This window comes from Dermacentor albipictus, chromosome 1 (assembly GCF_038994185.2).
Source record: "Dermacentor albipictus isolate Rhodes 1998 colony chromosome 1, USDA_Dalb.pri_finalv2, whole genome shotgun sequence".
Taxonomy (NCBI): Eukaryota; Metazoa; Arthropoda; class Arachnida; order Ixodida; family Ixodidae; genus Dermacentor; species Dermacentor albipictus.
Window position 1 is genome coordinate 488,743,702 of NC_091821.1, and position 20,074 is coordinate 488,763,775.

Here is a 20,074-nt window from a genome sequence, read left to right on the forward strand (position 1 = left end):
TAGTTCTTGTCCTTGAGATTGACTATATGAACAGACGGACATTGCTAGCACGAGAAATCGAAGCGCATATTCAAATAAGTTTAAACATGTACTAATTACCTTTTAAATAGTAATTCACGCCACACCTTGCGATTTACGAATTCTATCCGGCGAATGAGCAAGACATGTCCACATAAAATGAACCTCCAGGATGCACCATTTTCGAGATATTACTTCCCAAACTTTGGTACGAAATACATGGGCGTTCCAAGTACTTTTAGGCTTCAGTGCATAAAAGAGCGTTTTGCCAAAGAAGCCAATGGAGCAACACTGCATTTTTACGGCAGGTTTGACGGCGCATATCTCCAAACTGGTGTCATTCTGGAAATTAGTTCTAAATGGGGACGCCTTTTAACTCACCGGCAACAATTTGTAAATTGCAATATGGGCTGTGAGGTAATTAATTAATAATTAAATTTGTGCTTTTTTATCAGTTCAATATCCGTTTAGATTTCTTGTGCACGTAATGTCCACCTCTTTGAATAATCCCGTAGAAGGACTAGAATTATGTGATCACCAACAGGGGATTTTCGTAAATTCCGGGAAACTCATTAAATCATCAGCATATATATCTGTATTGTTTAAGTTTATCAAAATATAAAGCACACAAGAAGGTAATGAAGAGTTGCAAGACCACATGATATAGACGATCACGGTCTCAGAACATTGATCATTCTAATCGAGCAATAACGTTAGCCAAAGGTAGAACTACGCTTATTCGCAGTAAGCAAAGCGTAATGTCAATGGACGCAGTACTAAAAGAATTAGTTCTTACATTCTTGCTAATAATATCCTGAAAACCAAACAGCATTATTGTTTGTTCATTTCGCGGATATTTTTCAGAAAAATTTTGGTATGTGAAGTTTAGTTTCATCCTTAGGTCTTGCTGCGAGCATCCTAAATTGGCTGTGCACCGGACTGACTACGGTGCGCAGAATACGTGAAAAAGATGTTAACGATTTCGGCGGATCAAGAAATCTTCGCAAAGAACATGTGTTGTCGAGATTGATAAGCTGTTAGAACTTTGGAAAAGAAAATTTCGAAAGCGCAATTATTTCCGAGTGTAATTTAACAGTCAGAAGATATAAAAATGGAGAAAATGGGAACAACATCAAGGAAACAGGTGAAGTTTTGTATTAAGCAATTCAGTGGGGGTAATCATTAATTCAATACAGCGATGTATCTTGTAGGTGTCTGGAGTCTGCTACTATTTTCGTCGCTATGTATTCATTTAACGGTTCCCATTAGAAGGTAAATATATTTTGGTTACTTATTGGTCACTGTTATTTGTGCCTCAACATAATACTTTTCATAGACTGACAGCTGAGATATGCACGCCACCGGTGGCTCGTATTTATGTCGTGCTGCCCTGCTGCAGGTGGCGCTTCTTTCCGAGAGTGCTCAGGGGTGTATCACAGAGGCGGTTGGAGACGAGTATTCTCGGGCAGTCGGTATCCATGCCGGTGTGCATCGCTCCAACAGCTCTGCACAAATTGGTGAACGCAGAAGGAGAAGCAGCCACTGCCAAAGGTGATCGCCCCATTTCTGCGCAAACAACAGAAGCCCGAACAATCAAGGCCTAACCCGTTCCCAGAGGTTTATATATTGCGCAGTAGACATTGTACACTGAAAAGTAAGTTGTGGCAATTTCAAATAAACGTTCAATGCACTAGTGCTTTAGAACTCGAAGGAGTGCAGATCATGTTGTGTGCCTTTTCTGTGTGTGACAAGCGTGTGTATGACACACCTTGACTAATTCTTGTAGAGAAGAGACAAATAGAACTGAGGGAAAGCAAGACAGGAATACGAACTAAGACAAGCAACACCCCATTATGGATTATAGGCAATAGGAAGAGGGGTTATGATGAAGGGAAAAAGAAAGACGAGAAAGACAAAGGCAGTAGAGCGCGCATAAATTGAAATTTTATCAACGAAAAGGCTCGCAAAGGCTGACCTATAAGCTCAAGAGTTTCAAAAGTAGCCAACGCTGAAATGATGACTCTCTGTATGAGCGGCCTTTGTTACTATTACCGAATTACGCACTGGTAGTATACCAATGTCTGGGCTCTGCAGCCACATGCATCCGCGTCGACCGTTCACGCCATGGTAGCTTAAATGAAAGACGTTGGATTTAATGGCACTGCCACCGCGGACAACGATGTAAGAAATAAGAGAGCTGAATCTGCCCACGGTCAATATCTATTCATGGGCAGTCGATTGAAATCCAACTGCTTATTCCTTTTGCGGAATGAGGATCAAAAGACTTCAGACAATGTGGTGAGGCAAACACACCCCTTCATCAGTGGGGTAGTTCCTACTGACGTACGCTGTTTTCTAGCGGCTATTCAAAAGTTACGCATTGTCCCTCCTCTATTTGCGGTAGCTTGTCGAGCATAATGAACGGGGAATTCATTGTTCCTCGCGAAATTAAATTTTAATACATTCAAAGATGCCTTACAGTCGAAGAGAAGCGTTTGTAGTCGAGACGGCTGCTGTTAAACAATAGCACATATAATGCAGTAAGTTCTGCTGTGGTCAGGTGCGTAAAGAAAATGTAAAAATTCCGCATTTTTGAAAATCAGTCAATTTCGTTTAGCACCCGGGCATCCCTTACGATGGGATCCTTGAATTTCAACAATTTTATGAGACCGAACAGGGCATAGCAAGTCAAGGTCGTAGTTTTAACGAGCAAAATCTGTTTTTTTTTTTGCAAGCTTCTCAAAGGTTGCGCATACCTGAAGCCCAGTGTTTAGTCACAATAACGCAAGCAATGCAAAGCTCAGACTTTCAAACCTTTAGTATAAAACGTAGGCAGCCCTCTACATTCGCTGGTTGACTTGCCTGGTTTGCTAGGAGGAAACTAATCGAAGGAAGAAAAAGTTCACTATTATTACTCCCGCATCTTCGTTCATAGTTGTAGCTCAAGCGCCTTTGAGAGCCACTCAGCAGATATACGGGTAAAAAGTATTATCGTTTACGTATCCCGCTCGACTTCGTGCCACTGCAACCTTCAGCTAATTGGAACAGCTTCAACTGCTATTGTAGCTTTGAGGTGCGTCACGAGCGACGGAATAACAGATTTGAAGCGGTAGATGTGAGCCCATAAAACGGAAGTGGTGGTGTTCTGATCAACATCGTGTCTTCGCGGTGAATACGAAGTTGAATATGCAATAGAAGCCTAGAACAAAGCAAGCAGTCTATACACAGGAACAAATGAGCATGCATTCTCAGCAGCGCTACTAGACGGCGCAGCGCATCCAGAAATGAGTGCGACAGGAGCCCGGCGCCCGCATGACAAGTTTGGAGCCAATGGTAGTGAAGATAGTTGTGTGTTAACACATGAACACGATCCTGGGGAAACTAGCTCTTGAGAGCTTCTCCGTAATATTCACTGCTAAGACCGTGCGCGGCTTAGCAGTGGTGCCAGTAATAGGCACAGCGTGCATAGAGCGGAACCTTGAGAAAAGATCGAGGTTTGATATACGCCTGATACATGTCGCGTTCCGGCGGTGACGGAATGGTGTATCGCTACACTTCTCCAACGCTGACACTGTTAACGTCGACATTCATTTTTCGGTAGGTTCTCCATATATTATTTTTCAGTAAAGTTTAGTGTAGAGCACGGTGAAATATTAGACAGGTGCAGTGGCGTATATAGCTAGGTCGTCTGGCACCCGGGGCCCATAGGTCTTCTGTCACCCCCTCTCCGGGCGTAGCCGGCGGAAAGAGGGCTGTCTTCAGACGTATATGACAAGCCCCTGCCCCCCCCCCCCCCCTCACTGACCCCTTGCACCCGGGGCCCACGGCCCCCCTGCCCCCACTGTTGCTACGCCACTGGACAGGTGTCTCAATGGCCCCTTCTGCCTGCAGAGCGAGAGGCTGTTCGAGCTGCCTTTCTTCGCTGGCAGGAGCTCTGCAGTGCTGGGGTCAACAGTAATGAGACCACAAGGAATGGATGCGCACGAAAAGAATGCTCACAATAACCCTAAAAACTTTCTACCCTGATATATACGAGAGCGATATGTGCAAGCTATGCAAGTCTGTTAGAGCCACCCTTCAACACATGTTGTGGGGATGTGAAATATACCAAAATAAAATGGCAGTCTCCCCAGAAAATCTACGGGCGCGATGGTCGGCCGTGCTGCTCAGCTCAGAACTCCAAGACCAACTTTGGGCCGTCCAGCGAGCCAAGGAAGCCGCACGGGAGCAGCAGCTCCCAATGGCCATCTAGGCGGCCCCAGGCCCGGGCCTCCCAATCGTCGGATTCCAAATAAAGTTATCACACACACACACAATAACATTAATATAATAACAAAAAGAGTTTGGTGGCGCAACCCACAGCGCCGTTCGAAAGGAGACGCTCATAGCGTACTACTGTGGCACTACTAGCTCTTGATGGTTCTATTGCTCTTTCTCGTGCTACTTCCGATAAAAAATATAATGCGCAATTAGGAACCTCCTACAGAACTCGCTCTTGCATCTTGCTTTGCAGTTTCCTTATTCGTCTTCGAACCACATCTCAGGTGGTGCTTTTCAGCAAGTTTTTCGCCTTTGGTCGCATAGATCTGCTTCTGTTGTGTACCACGTAAGAATGTCTGCACCGTAGCCTTGACTTTGCGTTAGTATAGAGGCAGTGATAGAGACGTACTGAGCGGTCGACGCCGTGCTCACATTTTTGTTTGGACCTGCGAGAACGTTCGAATTTCCTAATTTGATATCACAGATTCTGTTCAGGCCATATTTTTGCCACAAAGCATATTCCTACCGTTATTCTAGCTATCACTTGCAACATGCAGACATTAATATATCGTCTGTTAACTAGGAAATGTCTCTACAGTCCAGTACTTGTGTGTTCTTCATTGTCGCCCCAGAGTGCCACGCTAGCACTCAGCAGACTAGGAGGACGCTAGTCGGCGTTAATGAAAGATTAGAATATAGAAACTTGCAAGATACTCTGGATTACAAGAACCACTATTACATCTGTGTGGTTATCTTTGTGGAACCTGTGTGGTTGTCGACAATGTGCATGGTTAGCATGAATGCTAGCCGCGCACATTGCTGCCCTCGGCAAGCCGCGCTTCCTTGTTCTGTGCGCAGAACTTGAAAAATGATGCACCTGCTCTTTTATTCTTCCAGTGCATGCATTTCGAGCAATTCGTGCAATTTATTAATTTCAGTACGCACATTTCGCCTCGCGCATGCGCCCTCACTCTTCTGCGTTGCAAGGAGTTCCTCAGTTAAAAAATATCAAGTACCATGTAAATAAGAATGCGAGGCGCAATTAAAATAGCCGATTCGCGGGCGTGAGCATGAATCCTTCAGGAAGCTGCCTTTCTGTGTCGTCCCGCGTGGGACCATAAAGCCGTATTGGAAAGCCCTAAAACTGTGGCCTAGTATTTCCAGACAATATTTGTTTGTAGCTCCCCAGTAAATACTTGAACTCGTGTTCAAGATGAACGGCACTTACGCTTTGTTTCTTTGTGCTCAACATTTTTGTTTTCTCGAAGTTTTCTCGAAACCCCTTTTTATACACGCTTGCGGCGATCGCGCCATTGAGTTTCGTCCTACCAGGCTGAAAAATGACGCCGCATATCCTGCGCCATCCGTAGTGTAAGAGGCGGGAACTATGACCAAAGAGAGAACCCATTTGCATGCGTCTATGTATTCATACACCTGTATACTCTCCCATCGTGGTTGAGAGTCAATTCTGCGTCTTGCGTGATCCCTTTTATATTCGTATTTGTGTTTCTAGACTAAGAAGAATAATTGAACTTGTCTTACCCATCTTTTGCTTTAGGCACCATAGGCATGAAAGATGCAATCTTTAGGAAATTTATTAAAATGCAGTTGCTTTCAAGCAGCCTTTCGTTTTTGTTGATCCCGCATGCACTCTCAATCCGAACATGGACATGAACATGAACATGAAGGATCCGTCTTTTCGTAAGTCAAATTAATAGCAGCCTTACTATATGAATGCTTCAACCCTGCACAGAGGCTTATAGCTCCAGTAGCCTCTTGCACATTTGTAAGGAAAAGCATTCTTTTGAGATTTGTCAGAATTCAGAAACATGCCACATTTTTATCGGAAATAAATGAAAGGGAAATCAATTTAAAGATAACTGAAATGTTGTCCTATATTTAGCATGCTCTAAACTATCCCACGAGCAGGTAGTGAAAAAGGAACTTAAAAAAACCAGACCTTGAGATTGAGGCTGGCTACGAACAAACATAGCAACGTTTGCATTTAGGGAAGAAAGATTATTATGAAGAGTCCCATCTCAGTTGTTTTTCACTTAAATCTATACCGAAACCCGAAGACACACGGTGAACATCATTGTCCCGGGTCAATTCTATGGCTTTTCTGCTAAAAGCTAATGCTACATATAGCCATCGGGCATTGGGTCTTCCTGCTGGGAAATATAAGTTAACTATTGAAACAACTGCAGCCATATCAGATGGCTATGTCTAATGATAAAATTTCCCACTAATTAGACATACACTGATATGGCATCGTGGCGTTGTGACTGAATTTAGTTGAAACCAAGTTAGCAAGATCTCCAGCCCTGGCAGGTCTACGAAAATGCACAAATAAAAAATGGCATTTAAAATCCGGGTTTGCTGTAAAAGAATTCTCTGGGGAAAAGTGAAAATAAATATATGATTAATGTGTAGTGCCGCAAAACAATCTAACGGCACGTTGGCGTCCGCCAGGAGTTGGTCACTTAGTTTTTGTTTTCCTGAGACCCCTGTATCGAGTTTGGATCATTGTAATGAAATTCATTTAGCCTAGCAGGACTCTTTGAAGAACTATTAGGCATTGTTTGGGATATCATTGGCCTTAGTGAGGTAATAACTGCTGAGCTTATACAGTGCTGACAAATGGCCATGGCTTCTGCTATAGAGGACTACCACATAAAAAGCAGTTCGGAGTAGGATTCCTATTCTATAAGGGCATAGCGGGCAACATTAACGAATTCTACAGCATTAACGAGAGGTTAGCAGTAGTCACAATAAAGCTAAATCTAAAAGCTAAAAAAAAGAAAAAAAAAGTGCAGCGGTGGCGTAGTGGTAGAACACCCGCCTCGCGTGCAAGAGGTCCGTGGTTCGGATCCCGGTGCCGGCAATTTTCCACCGGATTAAAAAAAAAAATCCGCGTGTTGATGAAATTGCACAAGCAGGCCTGGAGTGTGGCCTGATCCCGGTGACCAGAACCGGTAACGCACTCGCTCACCAGAGCAGGATTGGCCACCCTGCTGCAGTACTTGGCCACAACCTCCTATATGAACACAACAATCAAACCCCGGCCCTCAGTCCCCAGCAGCTGCGAAGCAACTGACCACGGCGGCGGTCAGACCTGCGGCGCAGCAGAGGGTGCTAAGAATCACTGGCTCCGGACAGGCCGCCATTGGATTATGAACCTGGCAACGTTTAACGCTAGAACGCTATCTAGTGAGGCGAGTCTAGCAGTGCTATTGGAGGAATTAGAGGGCAGTAAATAGGATATAATAGGGCTCAGTGAAGTTAGGAGGCCAAAAGAAGCATATACAGTGCTAAAAAGCGGGCACGTCCTTTGGTACCGGGGCTTAGCGGAGAGAAGGGAACTAGGAGTCGGATTCCTCATTAATAAGAATATAGCTGGTAACATACAGGAATTCTATAGCATTAACGTGAGGGTGGCAGGTCTTGTTGTGAAACTTAATAAGAGGTACAAAATGAAGATTGTACAGGTCTACGCCCCTACATCTAGTCATGATGACCGGGAAGTCGAAAGCTTCTATGAAGACGTGGAATCGGCGATGGGCAGAGTGAAAAATAAATACACTATACTAATGGGCGACTTTAATGCCAATGTAGGCAAGAAGCAGGCTGGAGACAAGGCAGTGGGGGGAATATGGCATAGGCACTAGGAATAGCAGGGGAGAGTTATTAGTAGAGTTTGCGGAGCAGAATAATATGAGGATAATGAATACCTTCTTCCACAAGCGGGATAGCCGAAAGTGGATGTGGAGGAGCCCGAACGGCGAGTCTAGAAATGAAATAGACTTCATACTCTGCGCTAACCCTGGCATCATACAAGATGTGGAGGTGCTCGGCAAGGTGCGCTGCAATGACCACAGGATGGTAAGAACTCCAATTAGTCTAGACCTGAGGAGGGAACGGAAGAAACTCGTACATAAGAAGCCGATTAATGAGTTAGCGGTAAGAGGGAAAATGGAGGAATTCCAGATCAAGCTACAGAACAGGTATTCGGCTTTAACTCAGGAAGAGGATCTTAGTGTTGAAACAATGAACGCCAATCTTGTGGGCATCATTAAGGAGTGTGCAATGGAAGTCGGTGGTAACTCCGTTAGGCAGGATACCAGCAAACTATCGCAGGAGACGAAAGATCTGATCAAGAAGCGCCAGTGTATGAAAGCATCTCACCCTACAGCTAGAATAGAACTGGCAGAACTTTCGAAGTTAATCAACAAGTGTAAGACAGCTGACATACGGAAGTATAATATGGATAGAATTGAACATGCTCTCAGTAACGGAGGAAGCCTAAAAACAGTGAAGAAGAAACTAGGAATTGGCAAGAATCAGGTGTATACGTTAAGAGACAAAGCCGGCAATATCATTACTAATATGGATGAGATAGTTCAAGTGGCTGAGGAGTTCTATAGAGATTTATACAGTACCAGTGGCACCCACGACGATAGTGAAGAGAAAATAGCCTAGACGAATTCGAAATCCCAAAGGTAACCCCGGAAGAAGTAAAGAAAGCCTTGGGAGATATGCAAAGGGGGAAGGCAGCTGGGGACGATCAGGTAACAGCAGATTTGTTGAAGGATGGGGGACCGATTGTTCTAGAGAAACTGGCCACCCTGTATACGCAATGCCTCATGACCTCGAGCGTACCGGAATCTTGGAAGAACGCTAACATAATCCTAATCCATAAGAAAGGGGACGCCAAAGACTTGAAAAAATATAGACCGATCAGCGTACTGTCCGTTGCCTACAAACTGTTTACTAAGGTAATCGCAAATAGAATCAGGAGCACCTTAGACTTCTGTCAAGCGAAGGACCAGGCAGGATTCCGTAAAGGCTACTCAACAATAGATCATATTGACACTATCAATCAGGTGATAGAGAAATGTGCGGAATATAACCAACCCTTATATATAGCTTTCATTGATTACGAGAAAGCGTTCGATTCTGTCGAAACCTCCGCAGTCATGGAGGCATTACGGAATCAGGGTGTAGACGAGCCGTATGTAAAAATGCTGAATGATATCTATAGCGGCTCCACAACCACCGTAGTCCTCCATAAAGCAAGCAACAAAATCCCAATAAAGAAAGGCGTCAGGCAGGGAGATACGATATCTCCAATGCTATTCACAGCGTGCTTACAGGAGGTATTCAGAGACCTGGATTGGGAAGAATTGGGGATAAAAGTTAATGGAGAATGCCTTAGTAACTTGCGATTCGCGGATGATATTGCCTTGCTTAGTAACTCAGGGGACCAATTGCAATGCATGCTCACTGACCTGGAGAGGCAAAGCAGAAGAGTGGGTCTAAAAATAAATCTGCAGAAAACTAAAGTAATGCTTAACAGTCTCGGTAGAGAACAGCAATTCACAATAGGCAGCGAGGCACTGGAAGTCGTAAGGGAATACATCTACTTAGGGCAGGTAGTGACGGCGGATCCGGATCATGAGAAGGAAATAATCAGTAGAATAAGAATGGGCTGGGGAGCATTTGGCAGGCATTCTCAGATCATGAACAGCAGGTTGCCATTATCCCTCAAGAGAAAAGTATATAATAGCTGTGTCTTACCAGTACTCACCTACGGGGCAGAAACATGGAGGCTTACGAAAAGGGTTCTACTCAAATTGAGGACGACGCAACGAGCTATGGAAAGAAGAATGATAGGTGTAACGTTAAGGGATAAGAAAAGAGCAGATTGGGTGAGGGAACAAACGCCAGTTAATGACGTCTTAGTTGAAATCAAGAAAAAGAAATGGGCATAGGCAGGACATGTAATGAGGAGGGAAGATAACCGATGGTCATTAAGGGTTACGGACTGGATCCCAAGGGAAGGGAAGCGTAGCAGGGGGCAGCAGAAAGTTAGGTGGGCGGATGAGATTAAGAAGTTTGCAGGCACGGCATGGCCACAATTAGTACACGACCGGGGTTGTTGGAGAAGTATGGGAGAGGCCTTTGCCCTGCAGTGGGCGTAACCAGGCTGATGATGATGATGAGGAGGAGGAGGTATCGAAAAAAGATAGTACAAACCTACGCTGCTGCAACCTTCAGTCACGATGATGAAGAAATACAACAGTTTTATGAAGTTGTTGAATTAGCAATGCGAAAAGCCAAACTCAGTAAACTGTAGTCATGGACAACTTCAATGCAAAAGTGGGGAAAAAACAGGCTGTTGAAAACACAATTGGCAACTACGGCATGGATTCTAGGAACACTCGAGGAGTGATGTTGGTAGAATTCGCGGAAAGGAATAAGCAGCGATTAATGAACACATTCTTCAGGAAGGGTCGGAACACAAAGTGGACTTGGAAAAGCCTTAATGGTGAACAGGAAATGAAATTGATTTTTTTTCTGCCGATCCCAGCATAGTGCAGGATGTATAAGTGTTAGTTAGGCTAAAGTACAGTAATCATAGGTTAATGAGGGCTAGGGTTCACCTAATTTGAAGAGAGAAAGAGTGAAATCGGTCACGAAGAAACAGGCCAAACTAGACGCACTAAGGGTAAAAGCAGACCAATTTCGGTTTGCACATGCAAACATGCAGCCTTAGAACAGAGAGATAAAGATGACATAGAGGCAATAGATGAAACTGTATGTAAGCTGGCTACAGAAGCAGAAATTGAAGTGGGAGGTGAGGCACTGAGGCAACCAGTACGTAAGCTCTCCCAAGTAGCAAAGGACCTTATGAAGAAACGACAAAAAATGAAAGTGTCCAACTCAAGAGACCAGATAGAATTCGCAGAACTGTCAAAACTGATCAACAACCAGAATATAAGGGATATTCGAAATTATAACGTCAGAAAGACTGAGGAAACCGTAAAAAAGTGGATGCAGCCTGAAAACAATGAGAAGAAAACAAGGCATTGGGCAAACCAAGATGTATGCACTGAAACATAGGCAGAGTAGTATCATCAGCAATCTCGAAGATATAGTAAAACCACTGGAACAATTTTATGCTGACCTGTACAGTACCCAACGAAGCCACGATGCCTCCCATTCGAAGTAGTGGAGAACAGGCTATAGGGGCTCCTTCTATAACTAGCGATGAAGTTAGAAGGGCCTTGCAAGACTTCAAACAGGGAAAAGTGGCAGGAGAAGGTGGACTACCAGTCGATTTAATCAAAGATGGTGGAGACACAATGCTTGAAAAAGTAGCAACCTTTTATACGAACTGTCTATCAAATTCAAGGGTCCCAGATAACTGGCAGAATGCCAACATTGTAGTTATCTACAAAAAGGGAGGCGCTAAAGAATTGAAAAATTATAGGCCCATTAGCTTACTTTCAATTTTATATGAAATATTAACCAAGATAATTTTTAATCGAACAAGGGCAACACTTCATTTTTGTCAAGCACGAGAACAGACTGGCTTCTGGACGGGATATGCTACATTGGATCATACCCATGTCATCAATCAGGTGATCGAGAAATACGCAGAAGCCTCTCTATGTGGCTTTCACAGATTGTGAAAAGGCATTTGATTCAGTCGAGATACTAGCAGTCATGGAGGCATTGCGTAATCACGCAGTACAGGACGCTTGAATAAATATCTTGGAAAGTATCTACAGAGATTTCACAGCTACCTTAATTCTCCACAAGAAAAGTAGTAAGCTATCTATAAAGAAATAGGTCAGACAAGGAGACACAATCTCTCCAGTGCTATTCACTACATTCTTGGAAGAGGTATTTAAGCTATTAAACTGGAAAGGCTGAGAATAGAGTAAGGACTAAAAGTGCATATCTCAGCAACTTTCGATTTGCAGATGACATTGTCCTATTCAGCAACAGTGGGGAAGGGTTACAACGAATAACTGACGATGAGCAAAACGTGAACAAGGTGAATGCAGGAGCCAACGTATCGACAAGTGGACTTGTCTTCGTCAAGGCGACATATGCTTTCCTCGTCCCGGTATATATAGGTGGGGTTCTTCTAAAGGGGAGAGGGTGTGAGGCGGGAGGATGCGGAAACGAGGGAAAATGTGTTAGCCTGTCGAATTGAGAGTAAAGGAACGCTGTGTAAAAAAAAAAAAGGTCAAAGCCAGGGCACCCCACCCCGGTCTGTCAACGCATGCGAGTTAGCCGGCGTGTCAAGGGCGTCTGACACGCCGGCTGAAAAAAAAAGAGAAAAAAGAAAAGGAAAGGAAAGGAAAAAAAAGGGGGGGATACGCCAACAAATCAAACTAAGTGTTGTTGCCTATAGCTTGAAGTTTAGCATAGCGAATAGAATCTAAAGCTCCCTTTAAAACGTTTATGCCTATTGGTTGCAATGTCTTGAACTTATGGATAAGGTATGATTCTCTGTATTTTCTTTATCGTTCAGAACGGAAATTTGACCGTAAGATGTAGAGTTTAGGTTCATCAAAGTTATGACCTGGTTGGTTGAAATGCTCGGCGACGGCTTTGGGAAGCTTTTTAGCTGTGTCCACGCGATGTCCGTTTAATCTGACATTGATTGATTGTCCCTTTTCACCGATATATTGTTTCTTACAGAAGGAACATTCAAGCATATAAATCCCATCCGAACTTGTACAATTGAAGCTAGATTTGACTTCATGTATATAACTATTTGCGGTGCTTTTAATTTTAATGTCACTGTGAAGGTGCCTGCCGGTTTGGCACCTAAGGCGACAACACGCTTTTATTACGGGGGGAATGCTGTTGGCTGACTTTTGCGTGCACTAACATGTCTTTAATGTTCTTGTTTCGGCGATAGGTACCCCTGGGTACATCCGGGAACGCTTTTCGCAGACGCTCGTTACTTGATAATATTGGGTGGTATTTTCTTAGGATGGTGTTTATGTTTGTGAGTGCATTAGAATATTTTATTATAAAGGCCGGTGGTCTGTCAGATTCTAATGTGGGCTGTTTATTCGCCAATTCCAACTGTCTCTCCAATCTTGACGCGGCATCATACGCTGTATCGAGAGCAACTTGGGGATAGTTCCTTTCTGCTAGCGTTCATTTAGGGTCATTTAGGTGGTGGATATAATCGTGGTCTTCACTGCAGATTCTCCTTATACGTTTCGCTTGTCCGCGAAAAATTCCTTGCTTGCAATGTCGCGGGTGATGACTGTTGTAGTCTACATATTGCTGGCTATCTGTAGGCTTCCGGTAATGGTCGTTCTCAGTTTTCCGTTTTCTACGTAGACCATCGTGTCCAGGAAGTTGATCTGACTAGGAGAGTGGTGAGCAGTAAATTTAATACTCGGGTGAAAGCGACTGCAATTACTAATTAAGTCGGTTAAGGCGCCTGTGCCGTGTTCTCATATTATATATATGTCATCAACGTAACGAGGATAGGTGTGGGGTTTTAAAGGGTAGGATTTCAACAGGTCTGCTTCAAGCTGTCCCATGAAAATGTTCGCATACGTGGGAGCGAATGGGCAATAACTGAGGAGCTTAACAAAGAGAGTATAAGAGTGGGGTTAAAGCATAATATCCAGAAGACAAAGACAATTATCAATAGCCGGGCAAGGGAACAAGAGTTCAAGATCGCCAGTCAGGCTGTAGAGTTTGTGAAGGAGTACGTTTACTTAGGTCAATTACACACAGGGTACCCTGATCATGAGAAGAATATTTACAGAAGAATAAAAATGGGTTCGAGCGCATTCGGCAGACATTGTCAGATCATCGCTGGAAGCTTACCATTATCGTTAAAACGAATGGTGTACAATTAATGGATTCTACTGATGCTGACATATCAGCAAGAAACTGCAAGAATGACAAAGAAGCTGGAAAACAAGTTATGGACCGCGCAAAGAGCGATGGAACGAAGAGTACATAACGTTAAGAGACAGGAAGAGAGCGGTGCAGATCAGAAAGGAAACGGCGATAACCGATATCCTAAGTGACATTATTAGAAAGAAATGGAGCTGGGAAGGTCATGTAATGCGTAGGTCAGACACCCGGTGGACCATTAGGGTTACAGGATGGGTACCAAGAGAAGGGAAGTGCAGTCGAGGATGGCAGAAGACTAGGTGGGGTGAGAAATTCGCATGAGCTAGCTGCAATCGGTCGGTGCAGGACAGGGGTAATTGGAGATCGTAGGGAGAGGCCTTCGTTCTGCCGTGGACGTAGAAATGGCTGATGATGATGGTGATGATTATAATAAACAGTTGCCGCCCAAATAGGAATAACGTGCACTATCGTATTCTTGCCTACAAAAGCTTGCAAAGTAAATGCACCATCAATGCTCTTCAATTGCGGCCAATGAGGCTACCAGAGCTTAAGCTTTGCTCGTGTCATGTGTGCTCTTTCTTTTCTTACGTATACGCAGCTTGCGCTCGTGTGGGGACCGTGATGGTGCTCAGCATCTTCAGCACAGTGAGCATGGAGGAGGTGCGGAAGGCGGCTCCGAACTGCTCGTTATGGCTGCAGGTAATTGTTTTTCAGCGATAACAACATGGGGCTTTTTACAACGTCCCACTAAAATCTGCTGTGATAATTGGCGCAGTTAAGAGAAAGTGTAACATTTATTACAGTGGGCTCCGCATAAGCGAAACTCGCTTAAATGGAAATGCTGGTTAAGCAGAGCAATTGTATGAACTTTGGTTGGCCACCCACATTCACAATGTTGGGAAACTCGGGTTAAACGCAAGCAATATTTTATTAACAGGGTAAACTGAACTTTAAATGAAACTACAAGCTACCTAACTAGAGTACTGAGCAGGAAAAAATCCAACAAACATGTCAAATGTTGATGCTATAAAAAGCAAAGAAAATGCAATCCACCGGGAATTTGCATAAAAGTTACTTCCATTTAACAGTGTCGAAGTTGCGACTGTTTTTCCCATGAGGACTTCGCTAAAGAAAGCAATGATCTCCGAGAAGGAACGGAGCACTACTTGAGTAAGTAGGGTCCTACATTAGGCTAATACTGCAGGTTCGTTCACACCGATCGAGATAGAGAACCTCAGGCGATTCTCTTGTTACCTGCTCTGAGGAGTGAGTTGACAGTATCGGTGAAGTTCATGCCGAATACACATTATTCAAGTTTGCGGTACAGTTTCTGACTAGACAGGAAGAGAGGGAGATGATAGTAAGCAGCGCTATATCGTATGCGAGAACTGCGCAGAATTAATTAGAAGCGTTCCGCTCGTAAACACCACCGTGCGTAAAAGAGGTTACGCTATTAGAAGGAGAGTGCAGTAAGCACCAATTTTGTTCTCACCACAGCAATTCTAGACCATTGCGACGTTTTTCGAGTAGAACTGTTGCTGATACTTTCTTTCTTCGCTTAAGTGAAACTTCTGATAAACAAAACACAATTTGAGTCCCTTCGTGACCTACATAAGCGGAGTCTATTGCACTTGAGTGCTCCGCATTCCATGATGGGACAGATGTAACTTCTCATGATTTTGGACATGATTTGTCAAGTTCCACAAAGGTGGCGTGGCCTATTAGGTCTTATGTCCTGATTTCAAACCAGTGTGGTTCTTCCATTTACTGTTCCAATATCTCTTACACATTGGGCTTATCTGAAGACTTTACGCAAGGTTGAATTCATTATATAGATAAGCCTGAATTTTCCCCCAAAGTTTCACCTTTAAGTATTATTGCGTTTACTCACAAATTTTTTCCGTCTACACTGGAATATTTTAATACCCCTCACACTCCCTACTGCAAGTGCATGTCAGCACCTATGTGCGCACCGGCAAAATTATGTGCCATCCAATAAAGAGCTTCTCTCTATCTCTTACGGGGCATAGATAAGTACTATTTATTTGACACGTGCACTTATTCATCCTTTTTCCGGGGACTGCATTTCACCCACTAACAAATCAAAGTTATCACTCATCGCTAGACATGCCTACATGATTTGGAGGTTGATCGAAGGCTATCGCTGATTCTGTCTGTTGTGTGTGTTTTCGCCGCACCTTGCGTACTCAGTCTGCACGCACGACACGAATTATGCAGTAATTTCTTGAAGACACGCGGGCAACCTCCGACGAGTGATGTATAAAACCGGACGTGTGTGTGTGAAAACATTTATTGTAATGAGGTCCGGAGGCTCGACTTCTTAAGCCAAGGCGGGCCGCTCCCACGTTGGCACTGTCAGGCCAAGCCTTTCAGCGACATCATGGTCCCTTAGTTGGTCCTGACACAATGGGCTTTGAATCCTTTTCTCCCACTGTGTCCGTTCTTCAACGAGGTTGGGGAGAGTCGCAGGACACCCCGCCAGCATATGTCTGATTCCAATGATGCCATTACAATCGTTGCAGTCCATCTTAATCTCCCTCTCTGGATATTTTTTATTAATGGTGTACGGTGCGGGATATGTACCTGTCTGCAATAAGCGCAGTGAGACTGCCTTAGCCCTGTTCAATTTTGAATGTGGCAATGGGAATTTGCCTGCGTCCTAAATAGTAGTGTTTGGTAACGTCTGTGCATGTTATTAAATGATCTCTAGATTCCCGGGCTTGATGGTGAACGGCTCGGCTGTGACTGTCACGGTTAGCAAGACCTCGTGCCAAGTCATGAGCAACCCCATTGAGATTTACCCGAGTCTCATCCACTTTCCCCATATGCGCAGGAAAGCATCGGATTTCAGTTCTCTCGGTTTCAGATCCCAATGTTTTCAAAAAGTTTAGCTGCAACACCAGCTACGTAGCCTTTATCAAAACACTTTATGGCGGAATTCCAATCACTGTAAATGCAGGCCCACTTATTACTCCTCACGGCTAGAGCAATTGCCACATGTTCGGCCACCATCGGGTACTTGGTAAAAATAGTGATAGCATGTTGCACCTTCCCTTGATAATTTGAGACAATGGCCGTATATGCTTCTTTACCTTTCACCCAGGCTGCATCAACTATAGCTGCCAATTGGTTCTGCTGTTCTATTTCCTGAAAGAGGGCTTTAGCTCTTGCCTTTCTCCTTTCGAAATTATAATCTGGATGCATGTTTACAGGGACAGGGTTGGTTCTGATCTTGTTCCTAACGCCAGTCCTTAATTCTACTTCAGCCTCTATTGGGCTCATTGGTGTATTCAGTTCTGCACCTATTGCCTTTAATATGTTCCTGCCAGCTCGTGATTTTGTCAATATTTCGTGTTCCGCCAGCTGTTGGGCCTCCGCGATTTTTTCCATTGTGTTGTGCACCTCTGGTCTCATGAGTTTGTCAGTTGCAGCGTTACTGGGTATCCCTAGGGCTACTTTAGCGAGCTTCCTGAGCATCACATTAAGTTTGTTAGGTTCTGCCTGCTTCCATTTGAATAATCCAGCCACATAAGCGAAGTAACAGAGAGCAAAGGCATGTATTAGCCTCAAAGCGCTGTCTTCTCCTAAGATTCTGTGTCTATTGGTAATTCTCCTTAGTAACCTAATGACTTCATCTGTTTTATTCGAGATATATCGTATTGTTCTATAGTTAGCATTGTTTCCGTCTATGTGATACCCATGAACCTTGATTGTTTCAACTAGCCTGATTGCGGATCCTTCATGAGTGTATAAGCACACTTTTGGCTCATCTTCCGCAATGTAACCTCTTGGTTTGCGAACTTTTCTGCGATGTTTAATGACCGAGAGTTCTGATTTGGCTGCCGAGCATTTCAAGCCCATATCTTTCAGTGTGTTCTCTACAACATACAAACTTTCCTGTAAACTGGTATCTGTCTGTCCTACATTACCCTTGGCACTCCACATGGTTATGTCGTCGGCATATACCACATATTGTATACCCTCAATTTTCTCCAGATTTCTTGCAACCTTGGACATTGCTAAATTGAATAGCATGGGTGAGAGGACAGCCCCTTGTGAAGTGCCCCTATTCATCAAATTCTTAGCTTTTGATTTAGGCTCACCCAGCATGAGTTGTGCAGTTCGATTTCTAAGAGAGTCCTTAATCATGTTAAAAAGTCTCTTACCTAACCCCATCTCCGAGAGGACGCCAAGTATTGCCTTATGCTTTATACGATCCAAAGCTTATTTCACATCCAGTCCCAAAAGAGCTTTCGCATGCGCTGGGCTGACCTGTATAAGTTGGTGTTTGTTCAGCAGCATAGCATCCTGAGTTGACAGCCCGGGACGAAAGCCTATCAAGTTGTATGGGAGGGTGTCGTTCTGCTCAACGTATTTAGTGAGTCGATTTAGGATGACATGTTCCATAACTTTGCCTAGACATGACGTTAAGGAAATAGGACGGAGGTTGTCCAGAGTGAGTTGTTTGCCTGGCTTTGGTATGAGGATAGTATTGGCCACCCTCCATTCCTCTGAGTATACCCCTTTTTTCCAACATCCATTGAAATGTTCAGTTAGATAAGAAATTGATTCATCATATATATTTCTTAATATCTTGTTAGTTATTCCATCAGGTCCAGCCGCCGATCTACTATTAAGACTGTGAAGAGCCGCCCCCACTTCACTCTCAGTGAAGTCCCGGTCAAGTTCTTCACATATACCGGACGTGCATGACGATTTCTTCACGATCACCGGCTGTGCTCGCCGCTGTTGGTATGCTTGACTGCAGCTTGTTTCTGAGCGGAGGTTCACCCAGTAAAGAGTTACTTTCGTGATTCACACTTTTCACGTCTGTGTTTTTTACCGTGACTACAACGTGACATCTGGTAGAAGTGTTTTGCATTCATGTACCAAACGCCCACGCAAAGCCGTGACCCAAGCCCGAACCGCGAAGAGACCAACATCGGCATGGACCAGTGAGCTAGCCGCAGGCTGCAAGGACTGCTACTGGAGTACGGAACGCTTCCAGAGAAGACCATTGAAACCATGGCCAAGTCAACAGCACAATTGCCTCAACGTCCCCCATTGTGCTGCAACAGCCCAGGGCCTGCCTTCCGCGGATCAACAGACCTGCCTTCCGTGGATCCTCGTTTCAAGACACAGAAAACTGGCGGGAAACATACGAACGGGTCACTGCATTCAGAACTGGGACTCCGACAACCAAGTGCGAATGTATTCTTCTCCTTGCAAGACAGCCCCAGGACGTGGTTCGAGAACCCTGAGTCCACCCTGACAGTATGGGAACTCTCCCCTAGCACTGCCTTGAAGACCTTCACGAGCGTTGTCCACAAACGGAGGGGAGCGGAAGCGACACTGGAATTCCGCGCACAGGTCCGAAACGAAAAAAATTGCGCTCTACATGGAAAAGACATACACGCCCATCCGGACATGAAGCTATAAGACAAGTCCACGCAATGCTGCGTGACGGCATCATCCAGGTGTAGAAAAGCCCCTGGGTGTCTCCTGTAGTCTTGGTTTCCGGCCCCGGTGGCCTGAGCCGGACTGACAACCTCGCAGGTGCTTTTTTCAATAATGTTTTTTGCCGTCCATTCGTTCCCTTTCCTGTCAACTCTATATACGTTTTCAAAACAAACGATGGGAAAAAATGCAGCAAATCCAATGAGTCGGCATCTACATACAGCGAACCTCTTTATCAGTGTACAGAGTGGAAAGTTGTGTTGGAAATTGAGTGGAATTGTGTTTATTGAATCTCCGTAGAAAGTGACACGGAAGGCTTTACTCAGGCCTTCCAGAGCGGCTAGTGCAATGCCGCCGCCGCTGCCTCGAATGCGTTTTCTTGCTTTCCCCTTGCCCTGCCGGCGAAGCCGTGCTGATGATGATTGCCCATTAACACCCCCTTTGAAATGAAGCGGGGTGGGGAAAACTCGTTCCCTAGCCTGCTTGAGTTACTGAGGTAGCTATTAAAGCTTTTCCTTCCAGCTTTCTTCTATACATGTCTTTTATCTTCTCTATCCACACTGCACCACTGCTTTTTTCTGTAATGGATCGTGCTGTATCAGTCGCTTCCCTGCTTTTTTCCCAGTAATACTCT

The 20,074-nt window shown here is 44.4% G+C and overlaps 1 protein-coding gene across 1 annotated transcript in view; it reads left to right on the forward strand.

Annotated features, from left to right (window-relative positions):
• LOC135912294 (2-Hydroxyacid oxidase 1-like) overlaps positions 1-20,074 on the forward strand; it is a 119,074-nt gene that overhangs the window by 13,782 nt on the left and 85,218 nt on the right. Inside the window, exons 3-4 of the mRNA XM_065444688.1 lie at positions 1,418-1,569; positions 14,561-14,661. Coding sequence (XP_065300760.1) covers positions 1,418-1,569; positions 14,561-14,661 — 253 coding nt within the window. The remainder of the gene's footprint in view (positions 1-1,417; positions 1,570-14,560; positions 14,662-20,074) is intronic.